General features: G+C 41.4%; 3 protein-coding genes across 5 annotated transcripts; 1 reads left to right on the top strand and 2 right to left on the bottom strand.

Moving 5' to 3' along the window:
* The first annotated feature begins 151 nt into the window (after nucleotides 1-151).
* LOC6583602 (H/ACA ribonucleoprotein complex subunit 2-like protein) lies at nucleotides 152-976 on the top strand. Its single transcript, XM_002009232.4, has 2 exons — nucleotides 152-480; nucleotides 535-976. Exons 1-2 carry the CDS (start codon nucleotides 230-232, stop codon nucleotides 764-766), a joined length of 483 nt encoding a protein of 160 aa, XP_002009268.1. The 5' UTR covers nucleotides 152-229; the 3' UTR covers nucleotides 767-976.
* Nucleotides 977-2,044: 1,068 nt separating this feature from the next.
* On the bottom strand, nucleotides 2,045-10,572 carry LOC6583601 (probable helicase with zinc finger domain). 3 transcript variants are annotated; one of them, XM_015162958.3, is made up of 6 exons: nucleotides 10,455-10,572; nucleotides 8,941-9,476; nucleotides 8,286-8,871; nucleotides 4,732-8,225; nucleotides 3,400-4,549; nucleotides 2,045-3,338 (listed from the first exon to the last, which is right to left on the bottom strand). In XM_015162958.3, the coding sequence occupies exons 2-6, from the start codon at nucleotides 9,283-9,285 to the stop codon at nucleotides 2,758-2,760; spliced, it is 6,156 nt and encodes a 2,051-aa protein (XP_015018444.1). In that variant the 5' UTR covers nucleotides 9,286-9,476; nucleotides 10,455-10,572; the 3' UTR covers nucleotides 2,045-2,757. The 3 variants fall into 3 exon arrangements, with proteins under 3 accessions (XP_015018444.1, XP_015018445.1, XP_015018443.1); XM_015162959.3 differs by having other exon boundaries at nucleotides 2,045-3,335; XM_015162957.3 differs by lacking the exon at nucleotides 10,455-10,572 and adding an exon at nucleotides 9,544-9,659.
* A 541-nt stretch (nucleotides 10,573-11,113) lies between these two features.
* LOC6583600 lies at nucleotides 11,114-11,984 on the bottom strand. The gene is made up of 2 exons (XM_002009230.4): nucleotides 11,873-11,984; nucleotides 11,114-11,814 (listed from the first exon to the last, which is right to left on the bottom strand). Exons 1-2 carry the CDS (start codon nucleotides 11,898-11,900, stop codon nucleotides 11,237-11,239), a joined length of 606 nt encoding a protein of 201 aa, XP_002009266.1. The 5' UTR covers nucleotides 11,901-11,984; the 3' UTR covers nucleotides 11,114-11,236.
* Between the last annotated feature and the right edge of the window lie 1,016 nt (nucleotides 11,985-13,000).

Genomic DNA, 13,000 nt, shown 5'->3' with positions numbered 1-13,000 from the left:
GTATAACTTAAATTAAGTTATTTTTTTAATTGATTCGAATTTTAGATTCATTTGAGAAATTACCGCAAATGTATTTCTGTACTATATCTATAGTATTTAGTATATACTAAGTTTTCATATTTTCAAAAGTAGAGCTAATAATCTAAAAAAAAAATACGGCCACACCTACAAGCACGTGTTAAAAAGTAAAAGAACTGCAGTCCGCGACGATTTTGTATATTTTAGTAAAATGGTTAAAGTAAAACTGGAACACGCTGAAGAAACGGATGTTTCTATTAAGGTCGGCGAAAATACGACTATTAAGGAAGAAGAGACCTATGACGATAAATTGCTTTTTATAAATGCTATAGCGAAACCAATGGCAAGCAAAAAGCTGGCCAAAAAATGTTATAAATTGGTTAAGAAAGCCATGAAGCATAAAACCTATTTGCGAAACGGATTGAAGGATGTCCAAACGCGTTTGAGGAAAGGTGAAACAGGGTAAGGCACCTAAGATTCTATCTGCCAGAATTGCTAATAAACAAAAACTCGTAGTATTTGCATTTTCGCTGGGGATGTGACGCCTGTTGATATTATGTGCCATCTGCCGGCGGTTTGTGAGGAGAAAGGTATTCCCTATACTTATACTCCTAGTCGTGCTGACCTCGGCGCTGCCATGGGCGTCAAGAGGGGTACTGTGGCTCTGCTTGTGCGACAAAACGATGAATACAAGGATCTATACGATGAAGTTAAAGAAGAATTGTCTAACCTAAATATTCCCGTTTGAACTTGTAAAACTAATTCATATTTCTGTAAGCATTTTATTAATAAGTCATTAAATCTAGAGTAAAATTTGTAAAATCCATTAGGAACTTGGATAAAGGATAAATGAAAACAGATCTGGTGATAGTCATATAGACTATCTATGTATTTGTTTTCGTATACATATGTATATCATTATTGTAATTTGTGAAATATACATGAACATTTTATGAAATATTGCGTGTTTTTTATGAAAAAAGAGCGGAACATTTTGAGAATTTATTATACATCAAAATAGTGACTACTGTACAAAATGCAATTGAAACTTCATATTACATCTTCCACACTAGATGATTTATAATAAAAACATAAAAATTTCCTATATGTCAATGGATTTGACCTTTAAATATTGCTTTTAAGTAGACAAATATAAATCGAATCAGCTACAATGAAATCTGGCTGCAAGATTCCAAATTCGGTAGGTCGAAGCTGGGGTATATTAAAGTATAATCTGATTTTTAATTAGCCTATGTTATCTGCATCGACGGGGTTCGTTCGTTGCGTTTCGATTGCTGGATTTAAAATCAGCAATTGATATTAACACTTAAGATAGCCAAGACCTATAAATTCCGGCGATGCTCAATCAAACACATATGTAAGTCCAAAAATATTTAATGCACGCGTCCAGAGGTAGGTTCCACCCGGCGACATCAGAAATTTACATATGTATTTGCAATTAAAGGAACGAAACAATTTGGATGCTGTTTTTGGTGTCCCTTAGGGATTTTTAAAATTTTCTTTATATATATATATATGTATATTTTTCGTATTTCGTATTAATTGTGTTATACAGTTTTTCAATGTGTAGTTTGTATGTGGCTCGTGTTTTAAATAATTAACTTTTGTGCTTAATAAAATGTGTTTAGACGAACTGTCATTAATATAACTATATTTGTATAGTTTATTTTTACTGTTATTTAATATGAAAGGTATGTATATACATATATATGTATATATATATATATATATATATATATATATATTATATAAGTTAATTACATTCATACGCCCTTGCAGGCCAAATAAGTAGATACAAATATTACCAAAAATTGAACAGACAGACATTTTATGAATAATTAAATCAATTAATTTCCACTATGAAATTGGATTTACCGGGCGTGGGCAGCGTTATATACTTATCCATTTTTTGCATCCGAGCAATCAGAGAAAAGTTCATACTTAAGTGATGAAGAGGTATGTGTGTACATACAATAAGTGTCCCATACATATAGTATCCAGTATATATTAAAAATACAATAATAAAGCATTATATTTGTACGTTATAAGTACGTAAATAAATTAAAGATTTGAATATAGATAGATAATAATGTATTTGAGTACATGATAAATTTTCAGTTTCTAAATTTTCGAATGGTCAACTGCTGTACAATACTCAAGATACAATATATATTTATATGTATTTATAACTCAAGCGCACTTAGGCCAAACTGAACATTATTCTCGTAGCATATGATCTACGGCTAATAGAATGATTATAAAATACAAACTTGTTTGAATTACCTTAAGAACTAGCTAATTGTTTGTTTGTTTTTTTTTTTTTTTTTTTTTTTTTTTTTAATTTTTTTTTTTTTTTTTTTTTTTTTTTTTTAATTTTAGTTTTTAAGGGCTGGGTGCTCAGAGCGACCCTGCGACATACGAAATGACAGCGCCAAGGGCGTGCATAGGGCGGAACGGCCTGCTGCGGCATTTATAACTACTAACCATATGCATATAATATATAATAATTGTAATAATAATTAAATCTACATATTTAAATTAATTGCGATTAAAAAAGCAAACGGGAGAGCTAAAATTAACAAGCAATTCATGATCTGTTTTGAGTTTTTCTAATTTTTCCATTTTTTTTTTTTTTTTTAAGACTCTAAAGTCTTTAATATATGACGTTGATGCCACATGCAGCAGGCGGCGGCATTCAACGACGTCCATTACATGTGATCACTGAAAATAGTTGTAGAAGCCAGATGTTGCCTGTCCCAATTCTCGTATGGCCGAAAATGGATCTTTTTCCATGTCACTCGCTGCTAGGGAGGATTTCGAAGCATGAAGGGACCGTGTTGAGTTCATTGTTGGCTGCTGATGTGTGGAAGCTGCTTGCGGCCCTTGACTTAGCACAGCCGCATACGTGGTTGCTGAGGACTGCTGGTGGTTGACGGCGTCAGTTGAGGGTTGTTGAGCAGTCTGTGGGGGCACGCTGGAGAACAAGTCCAGGTCATGTCCGCTTTTGATTGCGTTGTAGTTATTGTAGAGCAGACCGTGGCCATGATCGGACTTGTTCGAGTGTTCGGATGGCGTATTATTGGCTTGGAACAAGACCTCAATCAGGTTGGCACTCGTGTCCAAATTGGCGAAAACACTGGGCATATTGTTATAATTGTTGCCGCCATTGCCGGCCATTGCCTGGCGGCGGTAGAGCGGTACAGAGCTGCCATTATTATGAAGTCCGTTGCTGTTCTGTCCACCATTATTATGACTATTAAAGTTGTTAAACGGCTTGTCGTTCAGCAAAGTGTTCCCTGCTACAGAAAAATGAGTGTCATGCTCTTGGACATAAAGGAGGATAAGCCAGATGGAACTTACCATTGTTTATGAAGTTAGATACACCAGCGTTGCTGTTAGAGCTTGGGTGGACACCTGCTCCCTGCATCGGCCCAGTCATGTGGTTTGAATACATAGCTAACGGCTGCAACTGGCTAGCGTTTGGGCCATGTTTTCCCATAGTCAGAGGAGCTGGTTGTGTCTGCTGTTGACCCTGCATCATACTAAAGAGCCGACTCTGTTGTTGCTGCTGTTGTTGTTGCTGTTGCTGATGCTGTTGCTGCTGTAATTCTCCGCCATTTACCATTCCATTTGAGAGTGGCATGGCCCCGCTACCCGCTGTCGATGTTGTTACGCCCACCATGCCAAGAACGTCACGCAAAATGGGTTGTGCGATGTCATTGGCCCCATTCATGATCGAATTAAACACAAGATCTATTTGCTGATTAAAGTTGTCCAGGGGTGGCGACGACTCCACTGGCTGCTGATTCAGGTTTTGACCCTGTCCAGGGTAAATTACCGGATACTGTGCCCGTTGCGGTTGTGGCCCCAGAACAGAATGCGGATTAGATATCATCGGCGGTCCTGGTACAACCGGTGGCTGGGGCTTGTGTCCTTGCGGATGATGCTGTGGTTGGTGACCCTGTTGCTGCAACGTGGTCATAACTTGGCGCAGCATATCGCCGAACTTGTTGGCTGCCTCTTGACCCGCTGACTCAAGTAGTTTGAGGTACCACTTATACTGTTCTTCTTTAGAGCTGAACGCCATCTCATAGATACTCATGTTGGGAGGAAGAAGCTCGTGCGCAGCCGGAAAGCGCAAGTTGCTTGGCGACGGCTGTTTGCCGGCCGTGTACATGTAGGGCGCAGGTGGGGGTTGCTGAGGTGGACCAGCGGACTTCTCGTAGTTGGCATAACCTGCTGCAGTGCCATTATGACGCAGATAGGGTGGTGGCCCATTTTCCATTGGGCTCATTGGGCCATTGGGAACGCTGCTTCCACGTTGAATTGGTATCGGTGGCTGCCCGTACAGATGGTGTTGTGGAGGAAGGGGCTGTTGAGATGGTGGCGTCTGGCCATGGTTGTAAAGCGTCTTTTTAGCCAAGTAGCCCAGTTCACTTGGATTCCTTAACAGTTGCGCCGCAGAGGTTGCATTAGCTGCAGCCGGTGGCACACTGCCTCCTCGCAGAGCCTGTTAACGAAAATTATTCAAAATATGTTAAGCCTTTTTTACCACATAATGATAAGTAAATCTAGCGATAGTACTAACAAGTCTTCAGGATCGCCCCAATTTGACTTTGAATCAAAAACATTTTAGACTTGCCCTTGGTATGTTAAAAATCAGTATATTTCTCGATTAAAATTTAAACTTACTGGAGGGGGCAATGGTCCCGGGCCACGGCCTGGAGCATTCGACTGCTGAGGTGGCTGCTGCTTGTTGGGCGGTAAGACGCTCCAAGGATTGGTTTGCGGTGGTGGACCCCAGAGACTGGCATTGGGATTCTGCTGCTGCTGTTGAGGCTGTTGTGGGGCGACGGGTGGCCGCCAATGCTGCATAGCTGTATACTGACCATAAGGCGGGGGCGGAGGTCCTCCACTGCCTGGCTGAGACTGTCGCATATGTGGCGGCACAGGAGGCGGCCCGTTAGTTGGCGGGCCACGCATTCCCATATGGCCACGTATATGTCCGGCTGGTCCCGGACCTGGTCCTGGTGACGGTCCGTTGGAAGATTTACCGCCAGCGGCCACTGCTGCTGCCATCATTGCAGCCATATGCGTGGAGTACATATGATTGGCAGCCATTGCTGCGGCCATTTGATTCATTTGATGCGCAGACGGCCCGGGGCCCATGCCAGCGTTGGCAGTATAATGAGGCGGCTGACTGCCAGGTGGCACGTGTGCTGGGGTATTTAGGTACAGAGCTGCTTGTTCGCGTAAGTATGCCTCCGGTTGCAGAGCACGAGGAACGAATTCAGGAGCTAATGGATTGAGAACATAGCCGCGCTTCATTTCGACGCCATCTAGTTGGGATCGCAAGTTTGACCAAGTCAATCCAAATAGGGATTTGTGCTCATCGCATATTTCAATGAATCGCTCCCAGACTTTGCGACATCGTCCTATCGAACAGAGAGCAACCGGATCGCCAACGACAGCTACCAACGATTGCGCCCGTGTAATCGCAGTATTTAACAACTTTGAGTTGCTTAGAAAGCCATAATCGGTGTCAGCGTCACCTATGCTTGCTGCGGAAATGGCCGCACCCCCAGCACCTGGGCTGTTTCCTTGCGGCAAGCATGTTCGCCTTGTTCGCACTGTGGACAGAAACACAGCACGGAACTGTTTGCCTTGCACATTGAGAACACGTTCCACAGAGATTCCACCCATGCGACGTTTCCTCAGCTCGGAACGAATGCGAAAAACTTGATCCGCATACGGAGTCATAATTCCGATGCTAGTGTCATTCAACTTGCCCCAAGCACTTGGCCAACGTTTGCGCAGTTCCGAGACACGTTCAACAACTTCGTAGACCTCAGCATTGTTATAGAATGCTGTAGAATTTTTATCTTGTACATCCTCTCCTCTCGTTGTAAAAAATGTGAGTGGGTAAAAGCGTTCATGACGCGGCTGCTTGCCAGATGCTACAAGCTTTTGTTCGTAAAATAACTCCGAGGTGAATTTTATAATGGCCTCATGTGCACGATAGTTCTCGCAAAGCAAAATCTTACAGGGAAAGTTCGAAGGATAGTGGTCATACAGTCGTTCAAGCAGTGAAATATGCAATTTGCGTTCCTTTGCGAACGCGGAGAAGAGCTCGGGACTCATCTGCATATGGTCTCCAGCCAGTACAATTCGAGTGGAATCGTTTGCCAGAGCCAGCGGCATAATCGCCTCACATTCCATCGCCTGCGCTGCCTCATCCAAAAATATATGGGTGAATAGGCCCTTGGGCAAACCGAGCGAAGCCAACTCCATGCTGATACTCAGGGTGACAACTATTATGCGATGTCGCATTATGTCTTCAACGCTAGGCCGTCGAAAGTTGCCAACGCCATCAGTTATGCAATATTTTTGTACTACACTGTTGACGGTCGCGGACCAACGCTTGTGGTAGTAAACTCGCAGTGGCGTCGCTTCCGTGAGACCCTCCTCAATCCACGGATGCAGGTACTCCTTAATATACAGGTCTGCCGCTGAATTGGAATGCGTGCAGATGAGTATCTTGGCTTCTGGTTGGGCAAGGAGCTGTTTAATTGCCTGTGCCAGGGTATATGTCTTGCCCGTGCCGAACGGTCCAATAAGTAATATAGGTGGCAGCTTAATACTTAAAGCCGTTGTGATTGCGTTGACCGCCTCGCGCTGTTTCGCATTCAGCTTAGGCTCACAGGCATCAGCCCATTGCTTCTTAGGTGTCCAGGGGATGGCTGGTTCAAGTTCAGTTGCGGGAAATATCAAACGAAAGTCGGTTATCTTGTCCACAGCATTGTGCCACTCGCAGTACGGCATGCGATTAAGCTGGAACTGTATGTCTACGTCTAGCTCCGTGTCTGCTTGCAAGCCCATTGCTTCGACGCATTTTGAAGACAGCTTCAGATATATTACATTCTTGCCCTTATCTTCAATAAGTGCTTCGTATACAGCGCGCTGCTCGGGTGTATCTGATTTAGCTGTTGTTTCCTCCGGCGCTGAAATATAAACGCTGCTGCAGTTCGATAAAATCAAGCGACCCGGTGAAGTGTCCTCTGAAATGTCCTTGCCTAGGCGCATCAATGCGAAAAGCTCACCGGCTAAAGAATATTTTGCCGTACTAGTTGCCATTCCCGCCGGCGTCAATATATAATTCGAGGCAACTGTCAGCCGGGTGCGCACGTTATACCGCGCGATTTGCTCATAGCGAGCGATCTCCTCAACGTAAAGCAACTCGTGTATACGTGAGCGGTAGTTGTTTTGCGTCAGTCGTTTCTCCACAATAGTGGACTGTGTTAACGTAAAGGTGGCAGCACGTGGACAGGGATATCTCTCTAAAAGCTCGCGCTCGTGCTGCAAGTCACTGAGATAAGCTTCCGTTTTCAAATGCGTTCCAATCGTGGTCTCAAAGCGAGTCAACTTGGTGTTAGAAACATCCCATCGAGTGGCAGAGCTGTTTATAATATCGCGCTTGATTTCCTCGATTTTTTCGGCATCGCTGACAGGTAACACATCAACGCAAAGATGACGTACCAGCAAAGGCTCCTGGCCGATGTCGAAACAGACCGACTGCCGAAATGTGCCGTAAATTTCGGTGTGAAATTCAACAGTAACTTCATGGGCGCTAACGAGCTTAGATGGTGTCGTGCTTTCTTGGGTCTCAGGTAATGTAGAAGACACCCACTCCTGATCAGACTTTAATTCTACATTGACCTCAGCATCGCCTGCGGATTGCCCCAGCTTGATGGACTTGATCGCAAAATGATTGCGATGCGCGTCCTGTAGCAGAGCAACTGCCTTCAGCGGCCGCAATGTCTCTAGCTGAAACAGCCATTCACGTTTAGAAGTCTTTGAGCTGATGCTGGTAACCAATTGCTGCTCGCATTTTGCTTCTATATCCGCAACTTTCTCGCACATGATGCGCTCCGGGGCGGTAGCTTGAATCCATCGTTCGAGCACTTGTTCGGTGTATGACTTTCCATATAGCTCTTTCTCACAAGCTTTTTGTACACGCATTCGCCGATACTCAAATCGTTCCTTCCACTCGTTCAGTTCGTCCAAGCCATGAGCCTCAACGCACTGAGCACCGTAATGGCATGTTTGTGCTTCCGCGAATGTCTCGCAGAGGCTATAAGTGTCTAACGTGTAACCCCGAGGTGGAGGACGCCACTTCCAGTCGCGACCTGCGAAATAAACATATTATTTTCAATGAACAACGAAAGAACACAACGAAGGGCACTTACCCTCATCGCTCATTATCACTTTCTGGTGGCTTTCAGTCTGGCAATGTTGCCTCAACTCGTTCCGTGTTTGGAAGTTGATGGCACAATAACTGCACGTTATTGTCGATGTTGAGTGCGCTGCTTGATCCGAATCGGGTACAGCATCCACTGATGAATGCTTAACGCCAGTCAGTTTAATTGCCGACAGCAGTTCAATATTCTTTGTGTTTAAGCTGGAATTGGACATGGTGCTGCTGCTACCTGTGCTGCTGCTGCTGCTGCTGAAGCTACCACTGCCATTTTGTTGCTGTTGCTGCTGATGTTGCTGCTGCTCGCGTTTTTTTAATCCTTTGTTACTAAGTAGCTTACTATACTTGTCTAGGGGCAGATTGTTTGTGGCCCAGTGATCGAGCTTGGTGTCCAGTATTGCCATCTCATCCTCAAGACGTGCATGCGGAATTTTCTGCGATTGCGTCTGTAATTTGTTCTGTCCGTTCATAATCATCTGTATGATTGATTTATACCGCTCAAGAGTCTTCGATATGTCCGAAAAGATTTGCTGGCCACTTAACTCATTTATCCACTTACTCAGAAACTGTTCTGCATCCTGTAATAATTAATTAATGCCAAAGGGTGTTTACTTAAATTCAAATTGATTTATTGTCGAGGGACTCACCGAGTACTTGTGCAGCTTAAACAAGGCGTGCACCAGCCAACGACGCGCCCGCGAGACGCTTGCCAAGCACTCCGTCTGCTCTGAAAGCAGAGTCAGCACTTTGTACGCATCTTGCAGACAGGCTTCGTATCTGCCTAGCTCCAGGAGACACTCGCAGCGTCCAAGCAGGCAGGCGATTTGCTGATCCTTCTGCGCTCGTGTCGTTCCATTCGGCTGCCCTTGTGATTGCGACTGTGGCTGTGGGGTCGTACTGGACGAGAGTATTTGATCGTAAAGTGTCACAGCACGCGCCCAGCTTCGCCGTCGCACCATGTCATGCGCCTGCATCTCCTTTTCAGCAGCCATTGAGGGCAGCCTTCAATTGGCCAGACAACAAGTTCGCCCAAGTTAGATGAATGCTGTGAGCTGAAAAGAAGTCCTGCTGCCTTTCTTTCTAGCTCTCGCACAGTCCTCTTATTTGAATGTATTCCCAGTATGGATGTATGTGGGCACTTGCTTATGCTAACAATTTACACTTATACAACAGTCTCTGCTTACTGAAAAAGAACAAATAAAAAGGCGTAAGAACTTGTACATTTTGTAATTAATATCTATATGAAATACATAGCGCATAGCAGCAAGTCCAATTAATGCAAATGTAGTTCGTGGTGAATCGTTCGAGTAGCTTTGCATATTTCAAGTCATCTTGGTTGTCGAATGCATATATTAAAGGGAAGTTGGACATATATGGCAACAGCTGTACCTATCGAATCCATTTGACTCTGTATCCATTTTACTTTTTGTTTTGAAATGTATTAGCACACACCATAAGTCGTATACATATGCAGGACTAGTATACATGCTGTTAAAATCTACACACTGCAAATTCATATCACATAAAGGAATTGTTTTTTAATTATATTTTGTATTTGCATTATTGCCGTTTTTTTGTACTCCACACATGAAAACTCCATTTACTGCCAATCGAGAACGAGTATTCCATGCGTATGTGACTCGATTAAATTCTAACAATTTTTTACATAGTTCTTTAATTTTCAATTGCACTTGTTTTCGTAGAATATATTCACTTTTCGTGTTAATTTTCGCTTATATGTAGGTTCTGCAACAGTAGACGGTGCTCAACACAAAACGAAATGTCAAATTAGCAGTCTGTGCCTTTTGATACGGCCATACGCAATGATGTTGCCATATAAATGTACACATACATATGTATGTCCCAATACACACACAAATGTATATGTATAAATATATATATGCATATATATAATATATATTTACATATATATATAGATATATACATATACAATTTAATTGGACATTTTATGCGAAAGTACATGCACGCATATAAATTCTCTTTGATTTTCGCAATATACTACAACATTTTCTGTAAACGAAAACATTTGTATTTCTACTAACAGAAAATGCAAAGTCGCAGCAGCTGTCATTTGTCAAGCAAAGGTATTGGTATACATATTCGGGGACATTAGATTATTTCACAAGCACAATTGAGTTACCTCTGCACTAACTGTTAATAATGCTACACTAAAATCTACTTGAATTTTACATGGTTAAGCACAAACTATGATAGAAAATGCACATCTCACGTCGAAAAATGTTAAAAATAAGCTATGTATGTACTAGTGTTGGATCGCTCATGACTGTCTTTTTATCAAATTTATCAACACTAAAACGTGGTGGTCGGCCGATATTAAATAAAAAGACAGACTATCCAAATGATATAATGCAGTTTATACGAAGTCTAAGGATGCTATGAGCTTATGTTAACTTATTTGTTCGATAACGCACAAAATTGTCTTCAAATTTAAAATCTCACTTATGTATGTATAATCACATTTTTGAACAGTTGACAATTTGAAATGAGTTAAAGCCGGCAATTCCTTTGTAATTCCATTCTATGTATTTATATTTACGTATTTATATTATATTTATTACATTTTTTATTCAATATTTATAGTCGTTTTGATATTTAGTGCGATTGCCTTTATGTATATTCTTCTTTGTATAGTCTGCAATTGTATCTGCCTTCGAGAGCATAAAATAATATAACAATTGTTTATTATAAATGATATATTGGTTATAATTTAAAATTATTTTTTATAATGTACATGTATATGAGTGTTGCAGCAAAAACAATAAATAATATTTTTCGTGATTGAATTAGATTGTTACATATATTATTCAATATTTAGACAAACATAAAAAGACGTACCATTTTGTTAATGAGGAAAAATATCAAATTAAAAAAAATATTAAATACATTTAAACTCAAATCGAGCTATATGAACTTTTTAGCAAATTTGATTACATCGATAGCTAATTTCAATTCCCTGACACCACGAACTCCAAGGGATTCCAGTTCCTCCAAAGTCATCTGAACCAGTACTGCCATGTCGATTTCTTGACGTCTGAACAAATCGAGTAGGTGATTGTTGCCTGTGCGATTGAGTAGCGAACTAACCCTGGGGCTGAGCTCAGGCTGGTTGACGGGTGAGCTGCGCTTGAAATGGCGCTTTGGTGGGGCCTGTTTAGCGATTGCATCCGTTAGATGAGAGGATCGGGTATCTTTCTTTGGCGTCGCAGAATCACCATGAATTGCCGTGCCATGAGCACAAGGCGAAAAGACGGATCTAATGCGCATAAAATCCTGCGAGAAATGTTTTGGCGCCCATGAACCGATTAAGCGTCGTGCATGGCCAGCTGCTTGGTGTTGAACGCTATGGTGGTTGGGCCGAAGACCGCGGGAGTTGCAGTTCTGCGACCTGCACGGGGTAGGCGTTGGCGGCGACGGAATATTGTCAAAACTAAATGCCCGGGTTGTAAGCGGTGTTATAGGCGTTAGTGGAGATTTGGGATCTATTTATAATTAAGTATTCAAGTATTTTTATTTCATAAATTTTTTCATGTTATTTACCTCTCCAGGCACGGTTATAGCGATCCATGGAAGCCTTTTAAATAATTTTCTCAAAACTCTCAGCGCAAGCAGCGAAACGTGCATTACAATAGGAACTGTAAATCACATGCATGAGCATGTATATACATATGTGTATGTGAACACATGTATGTATTTACCATATTCATATTTGCATTCTTGCATATATGCGAAGTATTGCAGTCTGGCAGCTTTTTTGATAGTTGGCAACGCTGCGTTAACTTTGAATATAAACGTCGGTGTGTGTGCAAAATTGTGGACTGCACCCTTTTGAAATCAGAAACTATAAATTAATTTTTATTGATATATTAATGCGATCTATCAAAGTCATCGTAAACTAAAATAAATATTTTCGATATTTCATAAGGCAATATTTGTGGAGAGAGGAGAGGAAAGGAAATTTCAATATAAATTATTATTCATAATAAAAAATATCCTTCCGTTCGCCCACTAACTGTGTAAGCCAAACTTAGAAAACAATTAAAGCTGGGAATTTTAAAGAAATCTTTTAAAATTTAAAAATCAAAATACCAGGGACCGTAACGATTATAATTTTTATAGCAAACAAGTAAGAACGTTGCAGTCGGGCGATACCGATTGCAGAATACTCATTCACAGCCCAAACGCTGTCAACCAGAGTATATAGTGCAATTTTCAATCAGGGCATGATAGCATTAAAATTGGAAAATCATCGATAGATATTGCTATCATCATTGCATCATTGCATTCAAATTACATATATAATTTATACAATTTTGATTTTTATTATATATTTATATCCATATATTGGATATCGGTTTCAAGCTAACATCAGATCAGCGCGATTTTCCTATACATGTGCACACACCCTTCTTTGCGTACAGACAGAAGCGCGCCTTTTCTCACATTCTTAGAATTTCGATTGATTACTGGACTTTCTAGCCGTTACTGTAGTTTTATCTGTTGACGCTCTCTTATTAAGCTATTCTATTTTAGCTACTGGCTGGTAAAGCAAAGCAGTGGCGCGGGTGCTAAGGGCGACGCAAATTATGTTAGAGTAGGGGGGGTTCGAGCCTCTTCGATGTTTTTTTTTTTTTTTTTCATACATATTTCGTTTTTTATAAAATAGAT

The sequence above is a fragment of the Drosophila mojavensis genome, unplaced genomic scaffold, assembly GCF_018153725.1.
Source record: "Drosophila mojavensis isolate 15081-1352.22 unplaced genomic scaffold, ASM1815372v1 contig_74, whole genome shotgun sequence".
NCBI lineage: Eukaryota > Metazoa > Arthropoda > Insecta > Diptera > Drosophilidae > Drosophila > Drosophila mojavensis.
This window is presented reverse-complemented; position numbering and strand designations above follow the sequence as displayed.

Coding starts and splice junctions, on each gene's coding strand:
- LOC6583601 (XM_015162958.3), bottom strand. CDS start 9,285: ATGGCTGCTGAAAAGGAGATGCAGGCGCATGACATGGTGCGACGGCGA. Junction 4,550..4,731: donor CGGGACCATTGCCCCCTCCA/GTAAGTTTAAAT, acceptor TTTCGTTAACAG/GCTCTGCGAGGAGGCAGTGT. Junction 3,339..3,399: donor ATCTAACTTCATAAACAATG/GTAAGTTCCATC, acceptor ATTTTTCTGTAG/CAGGGAACACTTTGCTGAAC.
- LOC6583602 (XM_002009232.4), top strand. CDS start 230: ATGGTTAAAGTAAAACTGGAACACGCTGAAGAAACGGATGTTTCTATT. Junction 481..534: donor TTGAGGAAAGGTGAAACAGG/GTAAGGCACCTA, acceptor AAAAACTCGTAG/TATTTGCATTTTCGCTGGGG.
- LOC6583600 (XM_002009230.4), bottom strand. CDS start 11,900: ATGGATCGCTATAACCGTGCCTGGAGAG. Junction 11,815..11,872: donor CTATAACCGTGCCTGGAGAG/GTAAATAACATG, acceptor AATTATAAATAG/ATCCCAAATCTCCACTAACG.